The following is a 23,277-nucleotide window of genomic DNA, read 5'->3' on the forward strand; positions in this document are numbered from 1 at the left end:
AACAACCCAATCAACATAATGAAAAAATCATTCTAATTTGGACAAAATTTAGGTATAATTTTTTAAGCGGTGTGCCTTAGTTTTTCCAATTATATCTGTAATGACCTCGCCCCAACTGTGTAGATATTGTCCACTTTGGGGTCTATACCCCTCATGGTTTTGTTCTTCCCCAGGTTGCGCTGGGGAAAAGGCCTTTACACATTGAAGGGAGATCATTCCTTATAAGCATATTCTTATGTGCTTCCCTAGGCGATGTGGGATTCCATAGAATGCAAGACTCCCCTTTTTGGGTCACTACAATCCACCCCCCTTATGGGCACATGCGTCCTCGCGTGTGGGGCCCACACTTCCGGCTAGGGCATCACTCTGATACCATCTGTAATGACCTCGTCCAAACTGTGTAGATATTGTCCACTTTGGGGCCCATACCCCTCATGGTTTTGTTCTTCCCATTGTGATGCCTCCTAATTTGATTGATTGTGTAATGTGTGTGGGTGTGTGATGAGTCCCACATCGGGTATTTACTGGGTTGAACTGGGTTTTATTAACAACTGCAAGGCACCTTAATTGTGACTAGTTCTTTTGAGGTATAGCGCAGATGTGACTAACGTTTTTCCTTGGGTCGTTACATATGGTATCAGAGCCGGCCTAGTAATCCCATGTGGGCTCAGAGACACTACCCAACAAAGTGGGCCCTAACGAGGACGTTAGGGATTTAAGTAGGGGAGATTGTGATATCCCAATTTGATTGATTGTGTGATGTATGTAGATGTGTGATGAGTTTCACATCGGGTATTTACTAGGTAGATCTGGGTTTTATTAACAACTACAAAGAGTTTCAATTGTGACTAGTCCTTTTGAGGTATAGCGCAGATGTGATTAGCGTTTTTCCTTGGGTCGTTACATATGGTATCAGAGCCGGCCTAGTAATCCCATGTGAGCTCAGAGACACTACCTAACAAAGTGGGCCCTAACGAGGACGTTAGGGATTTAAGTAGGGGAGATTGTGATACCCCAATTTTGATTGATTGTGTGATGTGTGATGAGTCCCACATCGGGTATTTACTAGGTAGATCTGGGCTTTATTAACAACTACAAAGAGTTTCAATTGTGACTAGTCCTTTTGAGGTATAGCGCAGATGTGGCTAGCGCTTTTCCTTAGGTCGTTACAGATGGTATTAAAGCCATGCCCTAACCGGAAGTGTGGGACCCACATGCGAGGACGTGTGTGCCTGTAAGGGGGGTGGATTGTAGTGACCCAAAAAGGGGGGTCTTGCATTCTATGGAATCCCACATCGCCTAGGGAAGCACATGAGAATGTGCTTATAAGAAATGATCTCCCTTCAATGTGTAGAGGCATTTTCCTCCATTGCTGTGTGCTTTGAGGGAGAACAAAACCATGAGGGGTACGGGCCCCAAAGTGGACAATATCTACACAGTTGGGGTGGGGTCGTTATAGATGGTATCAGAGCCATGCCCTATCCGGAAGTGTGGGCCTCACACGTGAGGATGCATGTGCCCGTAAGGGGTGTGGATTGTAGTGACCCAAAAAGGGGGGTTTTGCATTCTATGGAATCCCATATCGCCTAGGGAAGCACATGAGAATGTGCTTATAAGGAATGATCTCTCTTCAATGTGTTGAGGCCTTTTCCCCCACTGCTGTGTGCTTTGGGGGAGAATAAAACCATGAGAGGTATGGGCCCCAAAACGGACAATATCTACACAATTAGGGCGAGGTCGTTACAGATGGTATCAGAGCCATGCCCTAGCCAGAAGTGTGGGCCCCACACGCGAGGACGCGTGTGCCCGTAAGGGGGGTGGATTGTAGTGATCCAAAAAGGGGGGTCTTGCATTCCATGGAATCTCACATCGCCTAGGGAAGCACATGAGAATGTGTTTATAAGGAATGACCTCCCTTCAATGTGTAGATGCCTTTTCCCCCACTGCTGCGTGCTTTGGGGGAGAACAAAACTGTGAGGGGTATGAGGCCCCAAAGCGGTCAATATTTATACAGGTGGGGTGGGGTCGTTACAATATCCAATCATACATTTCCAATTAAATCCAATCATACATGTGGTTCTATTGACTAATGCAATACAAAATATATTATCTTCCTCAAAGAATAATTAAATCAATTATGTAACTAATTGGTCAAAGAAACCACATGGTCCACATTGTTCAATTTAAATGGGAAATCTAAGGTACAACACCTAGCTAAGAAATTGTACTTAAATTTTGTTCATCCAACTCATAAATAATCATTGGATTGAGGCAATTTTATCTTGCCTATAAAAAATTGGGTTTATAATTAACTATTATAAGTTCATTATTAAATAAATATTTACAATTTACGCCCTTAACCTTAATATTCTAACAGTCATTAAAGCTTAAGTCTAAAAATACTAAAATAAATCAAACTTATAAATTTAAACTAAGTTATGAACTCCTAAAAATAAATCAAAATAACATATCATATGGAGAGAAAATCCAACTAGAATCTAAATCAGAAGTCCAATTTTGTGTCATGTGTCACATCCAATTTTCTTAATTTTGATATAGCTACTTACTATACAACAAAAATTGAGGAATCCAATCTAATTTTCTTAATTTTTTGTGCTAAATGAGTTATTAAGTTAGACAACCATAGAGTTAATATTAATAATTAAAAAAAAATACCATCATTGATTCATTTTTCTTATATTATTATCATTAGTATTATACAAATAGTGGATGAAAAAAATTAAGATTGAGAATCTTGTAGATAACAATGTAAAAAAAAAAAAAAAAATTCATTTATTTCAAATAAACTTATATTTATTTTATAGTAGGTATTTTATATTTTCAAATAAAAAAATTATATATATTATTTATAAACTTGGTAAAACTTCAATACTAATTTAGTTCAAGTGTCGAAAACCATAAGAAGTTCTGGAAGTGCCTGTGGCAACTCCGGATGCCAAACAAAATCAAAAACTTTGTTTGGAGGGCGTGTAATGAGGCGTTGCCAACAAAGATGAATCTGCACTATCGGCATGTCACGGATTCGGACATTTGCGACCTGTGTGGAGAGTTTCCTGAGGATACCGTTCATGCTATATGGACATGCAAGGAGGTAGCTGGAGTTTGGTCGTCCTTGGATTGGTTTCACCAAGCTGTCCCTGTTCAGCCCGTGAATTACAGAGAGCTGTTGGCCAGGTTTATGCCGAGCTCAGATGATTACAAAGCTGAGATTTTTGCCATAGCTGGGTGGTTTGTGTGGAATAGACGCAATGCTATTCACTTCAACTGAGTGGTCCGGCCTGTGGACAGCATTTGCAGGGAGGCTGGTAGCTTTCTTCAGGAGTTTCTTCAAACCCGTGAGGTTGAGCTGAGTCCTCCACTTCCTCAGGCGATTCAACGGTGGCTACCTCCTGATCCAAATATTTACAAAATCAACTTTGATGCAACGGTCTTTCGAGCTTCAAACCTGGCAGGGGTGGGAGTGATTGTTCGCGACAACAGGGGTGATCCGATTGGGGCGCTAACCATGCCTGTTCCTTTCAGGCAGTCTGTGGCAGAGTTGGAGGCAGTGGCATGTCAGAGGGCGGTCCAGTTTGCTTTAGAGATTGGACTGACTCAAGTGGTGGTCGAAGGAGACTCTGTTACTGTTATTGAGGCACTTAAGAATGGAACGGGCCAGTTTGCCAACTATGGAAACATTCTTGATGACATTCGGTTCCAATCAACTTGTTTTCAATTTATTGATTTTTTATTTACTAGTCGGGTATGTAACTCTATTGCTGATGCGTTGGCTAAGAAAGCTGGTTCTGGTGTTGGGCTATAGGTTTGGTTAGAAGATTTACCTGAAGACATTGCCCCTTTGGTGGTTAGAGATGTTCATTAATTTTGGTTTTGAATAAAATTCCCAAGCTTGGTTTGGTTTCTCAAAAATTTAGTTATGTTTATTTGTAAATGTATTACAAGTTATATATTTATTAAATTATTAATAATATTGGGTTGAGTAATTGGAGTTATTAGAAGCCCATCGAAACCCAATCCAACCCAACCTCTACCAAAAAATAATTAATTAAATAAATAAAACAATCCATCAACCCATGATAAAAAAGCAGAGTCAGGCATTGGGCTGGGCTGGGCCGGGTTGAATGCACACCGAAAAATGGGAGCTGAGAAAAAGGAAAAAACGTAGCAAAAGAAACGAACGTTCTAATGCTCTCTCCACTCTTCTCCCTCTCTTTCTCTGTCTCTTTCTCGGCTGTTTTTGGTTGGGTTGAATCGGTGGTTACTGGGTTTAAGTGGTGGGTTGTTTCGGTGGTTGCTGGGTTCGGTGTTGGTCGTTTGGGTGTAGCTTTTTAGGTTATAAGAGAGAAAAGTAGTAGAAGGGGAAAGAAGTTTTAAAAAGAGAAAACCATTGAAGCTCAAACCAAAGAGCAAAGAGTAACTGTACTGAGTTTCTCAATCGAGTTTCCGAGTCATGGACGAGACAATCCTTACCTCTGATAAACCATCCAACTCGTCTCCACTCAACCCTCCTTCCAGGTCCATTTGCCATGTGTATGTTCCTCCCCAAACCCTCTTTTCTTTTTTTATTTTTATACATATTGTTTTGGGTATATTTTAGTTATTTTTTTTAATGTTTTTTTGCCCATGAAATTTGTTCATTTGCATTTAGAATGTTGGTAATAGTTTCATAGTAAAGCAAACTATGATTTTTATTTATTGCAATAAGTGTGTGTCTCTGTTACAAAATTTTTTTTTAATTTTTTTTATAGCTTATTTATGTTGAATTATATTAGACTCTTATCTTGTTGGTGAAGTCTATTTACATTTATTGGGATTTTTTTTTGGGGGTCTTAATGGGCAGCTTGTTTTATATACTCATGTATGTTTTTTGTTTTGAGATAGTTGTCAGAAGCAATTTTCACAATATACATGCCCCCGATGCAATTCGCGATACTGTTCCCTCCAATGCTATAAGGTAGGTGTAAGTTTAATGTAGTTGTCATTTTTTTTTAATGTTGTTCTTTTTTTAAATGTGCTTCCTGTTCTTTGGTAAGCAAATGTTACATTTTTTTAAAAAATTTGAAAAGACAAGGAGGGTATCGAATATGCTTAGCTTTGAGTTAAGAAAGGATTTTGATGCTATTGATCACTTTGAATGCAGCTCAACAAGTGTGTTCTAGTTTCTTATCCTACCTAGATTTGTATCATATCATATGAAGATTCCTCAGAGATTCTTTTATCTTTGTTTGGTGGGCATTGGTGGTGGGTTGTTTTATTGTTTAATATTACATAATTTTTTTGGCAGTCTCATAGTCTTCAATGTACTGAGTCCTTCATGCGAGAAAATGTAGTTGAGGAGCTTCAACAGATGCAACCTGATGATGAAACTAAACAGAAAATGCTGGACATATTGAAACGGTTCCATTCAGAAGAGGAAACTGATAGCATGGATGTGGATGGTATGTTATTGTACTTTTGTTTGCTTTGGGAATGTTGGCTCTTATTAACTGTTGGAGAGAATATAACATGAAACTAATTTTAAAATTCATATATAGGTTAGGAAGCAGCCATGTCAAGGGTAAAAAAAAAAAAAAAAAAACCAACAAATGAAATTAAGATTTTGTAGGCACTGTTATACCAACCGTGTTTCAATGAAGGAAATAGGCTAATTGTGATGCAGGAAATCTGTGTATAGTAAAGCGAGATGAATGTGTCTAATCCCAAGCTCACAAATCTGTTAGCACATGCATTGCTCTATAATCAAAGTTCATTTGAAGAAAAAAAAATCATTGGATGAGATCATGAGAGCACAGCTGGAAGCTAAAGTCGATTATCATTTGAATTTTATTTTTTGGTGGTGGTCCAGGCTAGTGCCACTTCACATATTTGAGGCATGTTTACTGCCAAAAAATCTGAAATGTGTTTGAAATTGCTCTAGAAGTCCTAAAAAGGTTACTTATTAAAAAAGAAGTCCTAAAAAAGTTGTAGAATTAGAAGCTGTAAGTAATAACATTTCTATTGAACTATAGAGAATGATGCTTTTAAAATTGATAAAATGCAATGTAATATCTGAGATGATGCTTTATAGGAGTGCTATTTTATGTAATGCTTTCTGGTTGAATTTTCAGAAAAATTATTTTAGTATTTGATAATGCTGTAGATCAACTAGCTCTTATAATAGTTTCATAAAAGAACTATTTGAAATAATGCTTTCAGCAGGGTTATAGAAGGTGCTATAGGGCCTTTGACGAACTAGTGAAAGTAGTGGTTTTGTCATTTTTGAAAGGAGTTGGGTCTGCAAAAGCTTCTCTGGTCATACAGGTTGGTTATGCCTGTGTTTTTGAAACTTTATTGTTAGTGATCAAACCAAGACAACCATTCAACAAAGTGATCCTAACAGATGGTATACCAGTACTGTGATATATTCAGTGGTGATCTAGCTTCATGATATGGTTATTACAGATTATATCAGATTTAAGTTAGATAGAGTGCTGACCAACATTAATCAGGTTGAGTAAAGAATTGCATGTGGTTGTTTATGTCATCCCTAGTGAACATAGAAAATTCTGACATAAAAATATTTGCAGCCCAGTATATAAGCTATTGCTTCTGCTACATGGGTAAATTTTCTTTTAAGTTCGTATATTGCTTTAGAGTTCCAAGTAAAACTAAAGAAATTGCCACCTTTTGGTTCTTGTTTTATTAACTTTGTGACATGTTAAGCTGATTGACTGATTGTTTAAAAAGGCTCTGACTGAGTTTTGCTCTTATATTTGGCAGATTCAACTCTGACTGAGGAGACCATACAAAAGATTTTGTCTGGTACATTTATAATTCTAGATGCTAGCTTTTCATTTCTTCTCTATTTTTTTACTTTTTCTACATTGCCAAATAAAGCAAGATCTCTGCACTCCTTTGGTTGTAGTTGGAGTGTGAAGATCATCTGATATTTATTTATTTATTTTTTTTCTCTGGATTTTATGCTGTTGCCTAAAGCTTCTTAGAATTTATTTGATTTTCCCCTGCAGGAGATCAAATAAGTTTTGATGATTTATCTGCAGAAGAGAAAAAAAGGTTCCAAAGAGCGATTGCATCTGGAGAACTGAGTAAGATGATTGAGCCATGGGAACCATGGTGGTTGAAGCCTTCTGCCCGAAGAATATCTCTCAGCAAGGAAGGAACTCAACTTGTCCAACCACTTGCAGAACACGAAGCTTCAGTATCACTGCAAGATGATGATCTAGAAAGTTACCAATCAAGTGAGATTCCTCATGGCCCCGAAAGCCCACTACCTCCGGTTAGCAAGCTTAGTTCTGCAGTGCCATCACCACTATTAGCTGTTCACTTGGTGGACATTTTATATAGCTACTGTTTTACACTTCGCCTCTACAATGGAGATTGGCAATCAGATGCCATAGGATCAGCCCTGGTGGTGTTGAGCATGTCCTCTGTCTTGGGTCAAGGTGGGCAGCCAGAAACAGTGTTGGAAGCTTTGTCTTATTGCTTAGAGCAAATTTGCTCTCCAGCTTACAGACACATGGGTGGCTTGCAATTTGGATTGGGTCTCATTGATGATGTAATAAGCTTACTTTCTTTAGGAAGTTCTGCTTTAGTGTGCTTGCTTTCTGATATGTGTAGGTTGATTCAAGCTGGGGAGAGGGAACTGAAGTCAGAGAAACAAAAAAAGTTGAGAAGGGTAGAAATTAGGAGTAAGCTCAAGTTTGCTGAGAGGAAGATTTATTTCATCATGTGTTGGGTTTATGAGCAGCCAAGTGAAGCTTGGTCTTCCCTAGCAACCATTGTAGAGGCAGAGAAAAGTTCAGTCATGAATTATGGAGGCAATAAGCAATCTGTCAAAATGAACAATACGTCAGAAACCAAAGGCAAGGTTTTGATTGAAGAGATTGAATGAATTACCATTATCATATACTTTTTTATTTTCTTGAGGAAGAGGGAAGAGTGGTGGTATTCAATGATGTTGCTGTAAAATGCTTCTGTATATTTAGCTTTTGTAGACCAGGCAATAACATCAACAATGTATTCGAGCATGACCAAACAAGGTTAGTTGAGACTTTTGAGACAAATGCTTATAGACAAACAAGAGAGAATTTTTATGCTCTCTTGTGGCTTTAGCTCAATGAAAATTTGCAACGCCGACGGTATTCTGAAGTTTCTGCTTTGTCACGCCTTGTTTATCTTGTTATGTTCTTCCTCCTCCCTTTTTATCATGTTTATTTATTTATTAAAGGTAGATGCAGATGTGAAGATGATGAACTTTATACAATGTCATTTGTTCTTAAAAATGCTTGACATTAGAGTAAAAATCTTTGCACCTTATGAGATACCGATAATTGTAATGCTAATTTAAATTCTTGAAAATCTAAGCAAAAAGGTACTTTTAACTTAACAAATCTCACACGGAATATGGATTGAAGGGTCCAAGTTACTATTCAAATTGATAATTGTCCACAAGAGGTTCTCTAAGAGAGAGAGCTTGTCATCTCTTTTCCATCACAGAAAATCTAGTGTGGAAGGAATCCTTTTAAAGATAATACTAACGTGATATCAAGAAATTCCTTCAAACCAAAACAAATCATATTCAATAATGTATATGAAAGAAAGTGAATAGATACCTCTAGGACACTATATGCTGTTATTGTATGTTGTAAACCATGCTTCCGTGACCTAAATAGTGGTTGCTCATGATGGTGGATGTTCCTAGAGTAGAGTCTTGAATGGCCTAAAGAGGAAGCAGATATAAGCAAATCCATCATTTACTACCAACCTTACGCTAAGATTATGACAATTGTCAATGAAGTGGCTCCTCTTTCTACTCAAACCTCTCCTCCCAAAATATCATTAAAGTGGACTAAAATAGACCAAATGGACCGAAGTGGACCAAAATGGACAAAACTAAATTGAAATGGACTGAAGTTGACGAAAATGGACTAAAGTGGATCGAATGTATTGAAGTGTTACATTGATCAGGAGCATAGTAACAATAAAAGTTACGCTCTAACTTTTAAGTAAAAATTCAAACTGAATGGACACAGGGAGATAGGGTCCAGAGAGAGAAAAGAAGTAACATAGTATTTAGTTATTTACACCACCTAGAAAGGCTCTTCTTTTTGTTTTTGTTTTTCTTTCTTTTTTGATCATCCTAGAAAAGGCTTTCAGTAATGCCCTTAAAATATAAGCTTATTTCACCACAAGGGAACTTAGGGTTTGTTAGGGATCTACTTATTTTGCTAAAACTGAAAACTTTTTGTTGAAAGTACTATAGATAAAGGTAAAAAAATTAGTTGAAATAATATAATAGGACTTATAAATAGTACCAAAAAATGCAATGAGACTCATAAATAGTAGCAAAAATAAGTTGATAAAATTAATCATGCCAAACGGACACTTAGTGTTGTCATGGCCATAATCAAGGATATTAAACTCAAATCCTTTGACAATACCTTGGATCCCAATCACTGGTACAATAAAGAAAAATTAGACTTGAAAGAGGCACTATTAACATTTTATATCTCATCAGAGGCAACAAAACTTAATTATCCCATGTTTCTGATTAGGCGAGATTGAGAGAGGCAAAGCAGCAAACGGGAACTGAATTAAGGGGATATGAACCCCAAAAGTAAGGCTGCTTTTCCACGGAAAAGATGCCACGGTGTGATCGCTGGCATCATAGCTTTCATTATGAGTGGTTGCGTATCTGTCTTAAGTTCATGGCTTTTGATCATATGCCATGGCTTTTCTTGCTTTACGATGCATCATTACATTGTTAAATAATCATAGCCAAAGACTCAATAATGTTCCTTTTTAAGCTGGAGCATCAACTGATGATCACTTAAATAATACTAGTTCATGCTTCTTGCCCTCAAGCAATTGACTCGAATTCCCTCCACACACACACAGAGACTGGAATATATATATATATATATATATATAATCATACCTCTCTTTTTTTTTCTTTTTTTTAATGAAGTTTCAAAGAAAGTGCTGCAACAAAGAGGGTGCCTTAATATGAAAATTATGGAATTAATTTAATAATGAATATGATTAATATTACTTTAACAATATAATAAATAAATATCCGATTTTTTTTTTTTTTTTTTTTTTTTGTGATTGGTGATTCATTAATTAGTAAGATTTAGTAAAATTTGTAATATTTCTAGTATCATTTTAAAAATTATATTATAAATGCAAATATATTGTTGGGTATATACACCTCACTTGTGAGTAATTAAAGTCCCACATTGAATAATAATTACAAGAATGAGTAATTAATAATTTAATATAACATAGTTAAGTGTAACCTCAAAAGCTTAAGCAAAAACTTTGTGTAATTAAGTTTAGTTGCCTCTAATCATATATAATGCAATAAAATGTGTTTCTATACAATGTTACATAGAAAACTCAATCCACCCCATTTCATTTCCTCTCCCTTTTCACTCCAACCAAATAATTAAAAATTACAGTTTTCTCTTCTTTTTCCTTCCCCTATTTTCCTTACTTTCTCTTTTCACCCCAGTTAAACATAGTGTAAAATCAACACAAGGAAATGACATGTCACTCAAAAGAGTACGTGCAACTGTGTTCTATACAATGTTGACACTGACACATCTTGAAATTGTGTCATTTTCTGGCTAGAGATAATGTTAGCAAAGGATGTTGTTTTCTTTTTCTAGCTAAAAAAAGAGGATATTGTTTTCTTGGTAGAAACAAGTTACACAAATCATCAGAAAAAGAATCAAGATTGATTTTTTATTTTTATTTTTATTTTATTTTTTATCAAACAACAAAATAAGACACACATTATATCACGGAGTAGCATAAGCTCAATGTCCTCAAAAACAGCTCCAAGACAAGCATGAACTCATGAATAAATTCGAGCTTATTCGACAAGAAAATGAATTAAACTTAAACATGTAATCTAGATTGATAATAAGCTTGAGCTTGACTTGTACTCAAAACTTAAATGAGCAATTTTGAACTTTTAAATACTCAACTTGTTTGTAGCTACTCATGAGCCATAAGCAATTTTATTCTCAATTTCTTTTCAATAATTTATTTTTTGTTGAGTGATGTTAGGGGCTCTATAAATTAAAAAAATAATAATAAAGTTACTCTCAATTGTATTATAAGAGAATTAGAAATTGACATATTAATTAATGTGATTGGAGTCATTTTAACAATATAATAAATAAACGTTTGAATTATTTATTTGTGTGTGTGTGTGGGTGCACACAATAAATGAGGACGAGGGAATTTAAATCTAGATGTTCACCATAAAAAAAACTAGACAATGTTGTTGAGTTAAAAGGGCTCTTGACGCCAAAAGTTTTGTAATCGAATTGCTTGGCATCTCGTGGTGTTTACAATAAAAACATTCAGGTCCTTTTTCTCCTTACTATTGAATTATCAACAAAAAAATTAGGAGTCTTGACAATGGGCTCACTATTATTAAAAAAAAAAAAAATTTATTAGTGGCACTCATCACATTTATTTTGATTTTGTTTTTACAATAAAATCATAAGAAACTTAGACATTTCTTAGAGATTTCAACGCTTCTATCAAGATTGTTTAGTTATACCTTGTTGAGACTTGTCAAGGGCCACCATCCCACCACCCCTTGCGGTAAAGGTCAAGCATGCACATCAGTACATGTGCAGGTGTCGTCAGAATTCAATAAATGAGCCTATTTAACAGATCTTGCACTAAGACTTGCTCAGATCAGAAGCAACACTTTACTGTATTTAATATTCACAAACATTTGAACAAAATACTTCTATTCTTACATAACCACACTTTCAACTGATAGAAAATCAAAACATATTTACCCCATTCTTATGACTGTTCAAACCAATAAATTTGGGGGACTGGGTTGTGGCCCTATTGCAAAAACATATCAAACTAACAATAATAAGAATTACACAAGAAGAACAAACAAAATTAATCAAGATGCAGAGATGTGGGAACAAAAGACCTTCATATCTTCAACTCATAATAAGATTGTTGGATTGGATTGGGATTCCTTTGTTTGAGTAAAATCCTTAGCTGAGCCTTTTGACACTCCAGCTTTGTGCCCCAATGCCGACTTTTGGATCCAATTGCTCTAACAACTCGTGGAAATTCAACAAACCCTTTGATCCCTCTCTTTATATGAGGATTCTCAGGTTCTGGAGAAGCTTTTCTCTGAACTGTCATGAATGAAACACCACCACCATTATTGTTCCAAACTTTCTCACCCAAGACCAGCCTTGTAGATTCTCTTGTATCAACACCATTGATGTCAGAATAAGTTGATTTCTCGTCAAAAACCAATCTTGCTGACTCCCTTGAATCAACACCACTACTATAGTCATTGCGAGCCGATTTCTCATTCAAGACCAAGTGTTTAAATTTCCTTGAAAAAGAAGCAACATCATTCGAAGCAGTGGTGGTAGTTCCTAGTGGATTATCAGCTTCTTGATTCTTTTCCTTTAACTTGGAAGGTGAACTCTCAATTTGCATCCTCGTAGAATCTTCCAATTCTGACAGCTTCTCTTCAAAGAGAATCTTTGCCTCAGTAAGTTTCATTTGAACTCTCTCTTCCCTCAACACCTCAGCCATCCTTAGCATCTTTCTCTCTTCTTCCATGTCTCTCTTCATCCTATTGATCTCAGCTTTATCTGATGAAATTTCTTTGGCAAGCTCTTCACACACCCTCCCTATTGCTTCTCTTCCTCTTCTCTCCTCAGCAAGCTCTTTAGCCAGCCTCTTATTCATTGACTCTGCCTTCTTTCGTGCCTTACGTTCATATTCAAGCTCAGCCTTCAGTTCCATGATCTGGGCTCGAGCAAATTCAAGCTCAGACTCCATGATGGGCCTGAATAAGGTTAAATCCCAGAATGAGGCAGCAATCTTACGTGTAGAGCAAGGAAGGTGTAGGTGATGAGGGTGCTTGTTACTACGACATTGTTGTTGTTGATTATGTTGATGATGCTGAGAATAATAAAAAGGATTTTCATAAAGTTTCCAGCTGGGGCAAGTGGAGGTGTTGATGGGTTCAGAAGAAATGGATTCATTTCTGGGATTTTCTGGGCTACTGATCATCATCATCACCATCATCTCCTCCATGTCCTTCTTCTTTCTATATGTGTTGTTCTTTTCTTTATAGCCTTTTGCTTTCTCCTTTGCTGCTTCCTTTTTTTTCTTTTCCTTTTTCTAATGGGGATTTTCCCTCTCACGAAAGCAATTGGGGTAGGCCCATTTGATCCTGGAACTTGCTTTCAGGTTGTGTATTGCAAAAGGAAAAAGTTACATCACATGCACTCATCCTTATTAATACCAACTGCGGTGGGGGTGGCCTTTATTTCTTAATGAATGTCTCTTGTTTTATTTACACAATAAATACAGGGAGACTGCCATTTTCGTAAGTGTTTGATATGGTTTATGGTGATTGGTGCATAATTAAAGTAATGTGAGTGATAGACCAAGAAAAAAAAAAGAAAAAAAATGTATGATGAAAAATGTTTTCCTAACATTAGTATTTATTTACCCCTCCACACCGGCCACTTTCACAGTTTCACAGTGATTCACCTAGATTGATTAATGCAAGGGAGGCCCCAATATGCCAGCCAATACCTCGACTGTTTGGTCAAAACAATTTGAGGAAATCCAACAGGAACATATAAATGAGCTACTCCTCTGTCAAATCATATCAACAATTTAGAAAAGTTTTAGTCTACATGAAAAAGAAAAATTGTAAACCGATGTGGTTGGAGACTTGCATTCTATAATCATATAAATTTCGAACTCACTGCATTGCAATCAACAGGGTGTTGTACATAAGGAGATTTGAATTTGACGAAGCAACTAAACATGCCCTGACCTTTGCATCAAGAGCTAAGCTTTTTAAGCTTAATTAAACTTGAGTTAATGTTTAATTAGTCTATCTCGTTCATCATAGTAAGATAAACAATCCATCCGAGGCTATTTATTACCAAAGGGCCGTTTATGTATCTCTGATCAATCATTCATGCCTCACATGTAACCTAGTGATGCAAGTGAGCATCTTTTTCAATGTTCTTGGATTAACATCCTCTAGAGTTCTTATAACTTTACCATGAAATTCATGAAATCATATTCATCCATTTTGATATGATTGAATTGGATTTTACATCGTCATCAACATACAAAAAAAATTAAAGCATTTCTTCCCAAAATGGTCTTCTATGAATAAAAAGGCTTGAGAATTCCAATTTCCAAAAGCTTAGTGAGAAATTCCTTTGTTGAAAATGGATTTTAAATCACTTATAAAATTGTTGTGCTGGTTGTTTTTTACTGGATTCCACCAGACAAAGACATCAAATGGGTTCTCAACTTCAATCAAATTTGGCATCCAACCCAGTGTTCCAAGCCTAGAAAATTTATGATAATGAAAAGGGTCTTGAAAAGACAATAAGGAAAGGACGCTATAGGCTGACATGAGGTCCCAACAATCATCTGCTAATTCTACAGGCTCCACATGGGTGTCTCACTATTCTATTTTTCTGCCTCTTTTATGGTCCATACATAACATTTACTGCGATAGATAAAGCCTCTACATGGTTATGGTTGACTACAAGCCAGTGGCACGTGCATGAACAAGAAACTTCGCTAGATGTAACTGCTTAATAAGAGATGGATTGGACAGACCACAAAACTACACCATATTCCTGTATCGTGTGAAAAATACAGTGAAATATTATAGCAAATGTGGACTGTGCAAAGACTACTATCACTTCTTGCAATAATGGAGGGTAAATAAAGAATTCCATAACAAATTTTGATGAGCAGAATGACCTAAGCTAATGCTTCAATAGGCTACATAAACAGTCTCGATTATTGTAGTAAATTGCAGGTCTTTCTTGGGTTATAGCTTTTAGAGTTTTAACAGAAAATTTCTTTAATGTTTTGTGTGTTTGACAAATTATAGTGGATAGTCCCATATTCTAGATTACAAAACATGAACAACTTTAATCCTAAAAGCTCTAGATATTAGCCTTTTTGTGTAAATTCCATTAACATAATTTGAGGTTTGGGCTAATGGCAACTAGGTCCAAATTTTTTTAAAATTGACCAATTTGGTTCCTAAAGTAAACTTAATCTTTAAACACTATTAGGCCATATAGTCATTTATGATTTATCTCAACTATCAATTTTGAAAAGTTTTGGACTTAGTTGGCATTAACCCAAATCTCATAATATGTAAATGAAATTTACCCTAACTATAATGTTAAAGCTCTTTCATAGTAAGTAGTCAAGCACTCTTTTTCTTTATGGCTCTGCTTCTGAGAGGCTCTTACTCTTTGATCTCTGCCCAAATTCTATTAGATTCCATAAAAGAGCTTGACTATCTGCATCACTTACTCGTATGATTGCCCTAAATGATATCACCATTCTATGAGACATTCTTATAAACTTGTTAAGCAAACACCAAACTGGACATTAGCGTGTGACTGTGTGTAATAACCATTGCTCTGCAAGAATTACTATACGGTCATCACTCAATTTGTTCTTCACTATTAAATCAGGCTTTGGTTATCACTCAAATCTATATATATCTAAAAGCTAAAATGTAGTATTTATTGTTGCTATACTTATGTTGAGTCATATCAACGTAGCATTTCACTCTATTTGATCCACTTCAGTCCATTTCAATTGTAAGAGATCTATTAGTAAATAACTAATTGAGTTAATATAATTATTTTATCCAAATTTATTAGTACATGAAGTCATTTAAGCATTTTTTAAACTAATATTAATAAAACAATAAGATCTTTTAAATAATGCATCTTATGAATGTTTTCATTTAATTTAATTTTTAATATTAAAAAGAACATTTAAAACAAGATTATTTTCCAACTAAAAAATTTACTAAGTGACATAACTGATTAGTTTCACATCAACAACATAATAAATAAATTCCTAATTATTTTTTAGTGATACTGTGGTTAGTATAAATTTTACCACATATAAGTTTTATAAATCTATATAATATATAAAATTTGAAGCGTAGTATTTATTGTTGCTATACTTTTTTTAAGCCACATCTGAGTAGCATTTTGGTTAACTTCGGTCTATCCAGTCTATTTCGATTCACTTCAGTCCAATTCAATCCACTTAGGTCCATTTGGTCCACTTTGGTCCACTAGGTGCAGTTTAGTCCATTCAGTCCACTTCAGTTCATTCGGTTCTCTTTGGTCCATTTTTGGACTAATTGGGCCTCAAATTGATTCTTTCAGTAGGCCGCCTTTTCAATTTTTGGCTCAAAAATTTTTTTTCCTTAATTTTTGGGTTGAAAGATATGAAATTTTATTTTATTTGGAACAAACTCTTTAATTTTGGGCCAAAAATTACAAATAAATAGGTATTACAAATTAAAGATAAAGGTCTTAAAAAAGTAATAAAATGAGAAATATTTAAAAGATTACCTTATAATTCAAGTTTTAATAATATAAACACTATACTTATATTTGGAAAAAAAAAAGAAAAAAAAAAGCTACAATTCTAAACTTATATAATAATTTATATTTAATGTAACATATTACATGTGTTCCATGAAATGGGGATGTGCATATTTTTCCCTTCTCCATTTATATGAACAATATTATAATTACATTTTTATTAAATTACGTTTTTCACACACACATATATAACCTAGTGATACAAGGGAGCTTCTTTCTTAATGTTCTTGGATTAACATCCTTTAGACTTCTTATAACTCTACCATGAAATTCATGAAATCATATTCATCCATTTTTATATGAATGAATTGGATTTTACCACGTTATGAACATACAATACAAAAAATTAATGTATTTCTTCCCAGTATTTACAAAATGGTCTTTCTATGAATAAAAAGGCTTGGGAGTTGGGAGTTCCAATTTCCAAAAGCTTAATGAGAATTCCCTTTGTTAAAAATGGATTTTAAATCTTATAAAATTGTTGTGCTGGTTTTTAACGAGATTCCACCAGATAAAGACATCAAATGGGTTCTCAACTTAATCAAATTTGGCATCCAACCCAGTGTTCCAAGCCTTGAAAATTTATGATAATGAAAAGGACGTTATAGGCTAACTACATGAGGTCCCAACAATCATCTGCTCATTCAACAGGCTCCACATGGGTCCATGCATAACATTTACTGCGATAGCTAAAGCCTCTACACGGTTATGGTTGATGGTTGACTACAAGCCAATGGCACATGACATATGACTAAAAAACTTTGCTAGAGATGGATTGGACAGCCATATTCTTTTTTTTGGTAATATTGGACAGCCATATTCCTGTATCCTGTGAAAAATACAGTAAATGTGGACTGTGTGAAGACTACTATCAGACTGTCAGTTCTTGCAATAATGGTGGGCAAAATGCAAGAAAGGAATCCCCATAACAAATTTTGATGAACAGACAAAAGGACCTCAGCTGACGTTTCATTAGGCTACATAAACAGTAGCAATTAATGTAGTAGATTGCATGTATTTCTTCTGTTTTAGCTTTTAGAACTTTTGCAATCTATAGTTCTTACTGAGAAGCTCTTCGATTTTTTTTAGTATTTGACAGGTTACAGTAAACAGTGCTTTAACTTAGTGTCCGTTTGAAATTAGCTTATTTTGTTGAAACTGAAAATTTTTTATTGAAAATACTGTAGATAAAGGTAAAAATTAACTGAAATATTACAGTGTGACTTATAAATAGTATCAAAAAGTGCAATGAAACCTATAAATTAATAATAGTAAAAATAAACTGAATAATAAAATAAGTTGGCAAAAATAATTCATGTCAAACGCATACTTTAGAATATGAGCAATGAATTGTAGACGCTTTTTAAATTTTTTTTTTTTTTTTTTTAAATTTTGGGTAAAAACTCCAAACATGAGCTTTAACCTTAAAGCATTTTTTTTTTTTTTTTTTTTTTTTTTTTTTTTTTTTTTTTTAATCTTTATGAATCCAAGCTCTTTTATAGTAGGCAGTCACTACTCACGGAGTCACGGGTCAAACACTATTTTTTTGGGGTAAAAATGCTAAAGGTACCAATTATTTTACATTTAAAAAAAAAAAAAAACGGTGAGTGATTATTAGTAAGTAAATGATAATATTAGTGGTGGACCAGATAAGAATCAGTAAGAATTTGTCACATCAATCATTTGTAAAAATGTTATAAAATAATTTGTATTTGTAACATTACTCTTTTCTTTAAGGCTCTATCTTTGAGAGGCTCTTTTACTCTCTAATCTCTAACCAAATTTTTAGTAGAAACTATAACAGAGCTTGGCTATGTGCATTGCTCACTCGTATGATTGCCCTTACAGCTACAGGCATCACCATTCTATAAGACATTCTTATGAAATTGTTAAGCAAACACCAAATTGGACATTAGTTACAAGAATTACCATTTGGTCATCACTCAGTTTACTCTTCACTATCAAACCAAGGCTTGGCTATCACTAAAATTACTCTTCAACTATCAAGTATCAAACCAAGTTTTGGTTATTCAGCTTGATGAGTTGCTCTCAATATCACCATATGCACTATGTTGCACGGACACGGACACGATACGGACACGGACACGGAGACACGGCAATTTTTGAAAAATAAGGACATGACACGGTGGGGACACAGCGGTTAAATAATTAATTATATTTTATATTTAGGCATATTTTTTAACATTTTTAGACATAAAATACGTTTATGTCTAGAATTTAAATTATGTAAGAACTACAAATAAGTAAACTAACACCTAAAGTAGTACAATAATACACAATATTTAACTTTAATAAATAAATAAAACTATAGCAGGACACACAAAAACAAAAATCACTAAATTCATAATAAATATTATAATTTATAAGTCAAAACAAAAGGCTGAGTAAAGAAATACATTAACTGTGAGAGTGGGATTAAAAAAAAAAGAAAAAAAAGCACATTATCTATACTGTTATTTAAGGGATTTTCCCTGTTTAGATTCTTTATTTATCTGTTCAAAAATGCCCCTATACTCTTATGTTTAAGTAAAGACAAAACTAAAGGACAATCCGGTAAAAATATAACTCTATCTCCTACTAAAACATTGCCTAAAAAATAGGGTCACTCTCCTATTAGTTTTCAAATTACTTTATCCACTTATAAAATAAATTTTAAAATAAAAAATTATATATTCACACCCAATTGATTACGCAACTTCAACCGTTCTTTAAAAAAATAATAATAATAAAAATATGAGACGCGTTATTCCATTTACTTCATAGTTACATATTTATCACATCAGAGAAAATAGAAGAGAGAGAGAGGGAGAAAGAACACAGCACAGAGAGAGAGAGGGAGAAGGCCGATGGAGATCAAGTGTCGCCGGAAGGTCAAAGCTGGCAGAGATCGACGTCACCAAAATTAATATCCGAAAAAAAAGAAAAAAAAAGAAAAAAAAAAAGAGAGGAGGTCGGACCTGTTGTCCACACCGAGAGAGAGAGATCGTCGGAAGGGACAGGGCACGACGTCACTCGACGTCTATGGAGCTCGCCGATCGGCCCGATCTAGCTCCGGCGAGGGACAGAGGGCAGCAGCAGAGGTCAGAGGGAGGGTGGGTTGAGAACTTGAGAGGTGGGTTTCTCAAAATGACTTCTCAGAACTCAAAACCTGTGATTTTTTTTTCTTCACTGCTGGCGTGTCAGACGCGTCGGAGCCGCGTCAGCGCGTGTCGGAGAAACGAAAAAGAAAAGAAAAGAGGACACTCGTCGGACACCGGAATCCGGCGAGTCGTACCCGTTCCGGTGTTCGACACCGACACGACGCCAAAAAATGGCGTGTCCATGCAACCTAGCATATGCATTGAGGATACACGGTTTCACATTCACAAACGCAGAATAGTAAACAAGTTTATACTAGGGGTTCGTTTGAATATAACTTATTTTGCTGAAAACTGAAAATACTATAGCAAAATAATTTTTAAATATGTGAAAAATTACTGTTCACTCTGTTTTTTACTGTTCATAAGTCTAAAATCAGTGTTCATAGACAATGAATAGTGCCAGACGCACATCCAGGAAATAAATAAATAAATAAAGCTGAAAACGCGCAAAGAAGCAAAACGTGGCCGTGAATCCAAACCCACACTAGAAACCCAATACTCCAATTTAGGATTGGTGGCTTGTCTTCAATTCAAGTATTCATGCTAGCTAGAATTCTTGCTTTTTGATTAACCATTCATGACACCAAAAGTTTTATCGGCTCGTACGTACCTTCCTTATTCAACAATCCACCAATTGATCCATATACCTTAACCACCACCACCATTTAGACCGTTTATTATTCATGGGTGTCAGCATCAAGATTTATATTTCAACAATCCACCAATTAATCCATATACCTTAACCATGACTTATATTTCAAGATTTATTAACAAACAGCACGTAAAGTTGATTATAATCAAGTCACTGCAAAATAAACACCAAGAGTATAGCTAAAACCACTTGTACATGATAGCCAGGGCCAGCCCAAGATTGTTTGAGGCCTAAGGCGAGAATTTTATAGGAGCCTTTTTACATCTAAATATCACTTAAATAATATTTATTTATTTTTATTTAATTTCAAATCCATTATTAATTCTTACTTATTAATATGACTAATTCACTCAAAGTGAGCTAATGATAATTACTATTTAGATTTTACAAATTGGCAAATCACCCATAAAAGAAAAGTTATTCAAACATTCTTTTTATTATATTATTTAAGTAACACCGATCATATTCCTGTCATATCAGTTTTTAAAATTTTTTTTCCTAAAATTTGTATTAACTTTAACATTTTTCATACATTTAATGGTGACTGTGTTGTATTTTTATTAATTCTTTTTTTTTTAATGGAGAAAATGCTAAACTTATTACAAATTTTACTACAAAAAGCTTACAAATTGATATGTCTATGAGGTGGCATTTTAACAAAAGAATAGATGAGTATTGAATTACTTCATTGGTGACATATCAATTTGTAAGACCTATATAATAAAACTTGTAATAACTAATATAACTATAATATTTTAGACTTTCTTAATATTGGGATAAAATATACACTTAATTCACACTTTTTATTTTATTAAAGGAAAAAGAAAATTACCCCCCATATTTGGGGCCTTCTTATGTCAGGGGGCCTTAGTCCATGGCCTAAATGGCCTAGGCCTAGGGCCGGCCCTGATGATAGCCAAATTTAAGAAAAGAAAAGATCCCATTTGCAGTAATTTTTAATGATACTAAACTAAGTTCCAACAAACTAAAACTAAATACTAAATACCAAACCCAAACCCAAACTACTGCTGTTGAACTTTAGAGACCAAAATCGAGAGCCTGCCATTCTTATAAGTAGGCACAATCTGTGAAACCGAAAAAGAGCCAGGTGGGAGCTTCACTGTGCCCTTGTAAACCTTTTTCTGGTCTTCACCAAGACCAAGATCATACACAAACTCAAAGACACCTTCGAACTTGAACTCTCCACGGGCTTGACAGAATGACACCTGCACAGAATCGGCCGAAGAGCCCGAAATGTGAGTGCTGTAAAGAAGTGCATTCTCATTCTCTCTAAGTTCTACATCCGGATATATCTAACCAAGTGTCAGAGGTCGAAGCACATCCCTAATGACTGCAATTGAAAAAAAAAAAAAAAAAAACAGAATGTTAGTTCAATGTGTTATTGTTTGGACAGTGAAATAAGATTTTATTTTAGAGAGAAGAAAAATGAATTTTTTATTAGTACTAATTTGGGGGACATGGACATCGTTTGTGATTTGAATGGGCTGCAGGGTGGAACTGGAATCATTGAATGTAACCGGAATTGAAATCCAGGAATCCATGGTCACAGGAAGAATCATTGATCGGTTTGTGATTGTATCATCTCTGAATACTACATAAACATCTCAATGCTGTTGGTGTGAACAGACTCACTCTGACAGGGTACTATCCCACCACGGATTTTTTTTTTCTTCAAAATAACATCTATTTTCAAAAATTTCGTTAGTTAGCATCATTTTCAAACTATTTAAAAACTAACATCTTGAGTCTTTTAAACTTGAGTTCACTGTAGCAACTCGAGTATCAAAAACTCGATTTTTAGAAAAATCCCCGTTGAACTCAAGTCTTAGAGACTCTAAGACTTGAGTTCCACAAAAGAAAACTAAGAAATCAAAAAACATGAGTTTCTTTTGGTCTCTTCCTCTTCTCCCTCTGGAAGAAAAAAAAAATCCACAAGTTTCTACAAACAACCAAAGAAACAACAAAAACACAAACACAAACACAAACAAGAGATCAAAACAGAAACCACAAACACCTAGAGAGGTCAAAAACAGAAACACGAAGCAACAAACCCACGAACCCAAGCTCGGACTAAACCCACAAACCTAGATCTCCCTAATCCAAACCCCTCAACTCGGACTGAACCTAGGTGGCAAAGGCTCCAGGCGAAAGATTTGTGTAGAGGTTTTCTTCTTCCTCAGGCAAAGGTTTTGTTTTCCTTTGTTTCTTTTTCTTTTTTTGCAGAGCAGGAACTCGATTCTCTAATACTCGAGTTCCACACCACCTCATGGAAATCGAGGGTCCGTTTGCTACCATTGTTTAAACAACAGTTTTCAGTGTTTAAACAATATTACACATATTTTCACACACTTTTCCACCCACACGTATTTCTAAAAAATACAAATAACCTTACTAGAACAATATTACCAAATGGCTCCCGAGTCTTTGAGACTTGAGTTGCTACATTGAACCCGAATCTGAGAGACTCGGGATATTAGTTTCCTAAATAGTTTGGAAATGATGCTGATGAGAATGCAAAATGTCATATTTTTCTCCCTTAATATTTAGTCTTTTATATTTATTTGGTGCCTAAATGTACTCATTATTCTTATATTTTGATTTAGGATGCAAATGGAGGAATTAAGTGCAAAACGTAGCTAATTGAGTGATTCTGGACAGCTTTGACACCTCTTCATAATCTGGGCATAACTCTCTCATCCGAACTCCGATTGAGATGATTCAAGATGCTATGGAACGCCAAGACAAAGCTCTACAACTTTCATGTTTTGAGTTTTGAGAGATACGCGATGCATCAAGGTCTAAATTGGGCTTGAAGTTGCTGCACCAGCACTGTTGACATTCTGGAATGTTCTTTTGCCTACAATTCTAATAAGCAGATGTGATGCGGTTTATTTTTGGAAGCTTCCAGATCTGATGCACGAAAATTCCAGCTGAAAAATACCACTTTCCT

At 35.1% G+C, this 23,277-nt stretch overlaps 3 protein-coding genes across 3 annotated transcripts; 2 read left to right on the forward strand and 1 right to left on the reverse strand.

Annotated features, from left to right (window-relative positions):
• The first annotated feature begins 3,013 nt into the window (after positions 1–3,013).
• Positions 3,014–3,823, forward strand: LOC126697131 (uncharacterized). The gene is made up of 2 exons (XM_050393995.1): positions 3,014–3,249; positions 3,319–3,823. Exons 1-2 carry the CDS (start codon positions 3,014–3,016, stop codon positions 3,821–3,823), a joined length of 741 nt encoding a protein of 246 aa, XP_050249952.1.
• A 322-nt stretch (positions 3,824–4,145) lies between these two features.
• Positions 4,146–8,169, forward strand: LOC126713198 (uncharacterized). Its single transcript, XM_050412886.1, has 5 exons — positions 4,146–4,551; positions 4,903–4,975; positions 5,306–5,459; positions 6,781–6,822; positions 7,029–8,169. The coding sequence occupies exons 1-5, from the start codon at positions 4,472–4,474 to the stop codon at positions 7,910–7,912; spliced, it is 1,233 nt and encodes a 410-aa protein (XP_050268843.1). The 5' UTR covers positions 4,146–4,471; the 3' UTR covers positions 7,913–8,169.
• A 3,565-nt stretch (positions 8,170–11,734) lies between these two features.
• Positions 11,735–21,868, reverse strand: LOC126697138 (uncharacterized). The gene is made up of 3 exons (XM_050394008.1): positions 21,785–21,868; positions 21,353–21,619; positions 11,735–13,209 (listed from the first exon to the last, which is right to left on the reverse strand). The coding sequence occupies exons 1-3, from the start codon at positions 21,866–21,868 to the stop codon at positions 11,992–11,994; spliced, it is 1,569 nt and encodes a 522-aa protein (XP_050249965.1). The 3' UTR covers positions 11,735–11,991.
• Between the last annotated feature and the right edge of the window lie 1,409 nt (positions 21,869–23,277).

The sequence above is a fragment of the Quercus robur genome, chromosome 2 (assembly GCF_932294415.1).
Source record: "Quercus robur chromosome 2, dhQueRobu3.1, whole genome shotgun sequence".
Classification (NCBI taxonomy): domain Eukaryota; kingdom Viridiplantae; phylum Streptophyta; class Magnoliopsida; order Fagales; family Fagaceae; genus Quercus; species Quercus robur.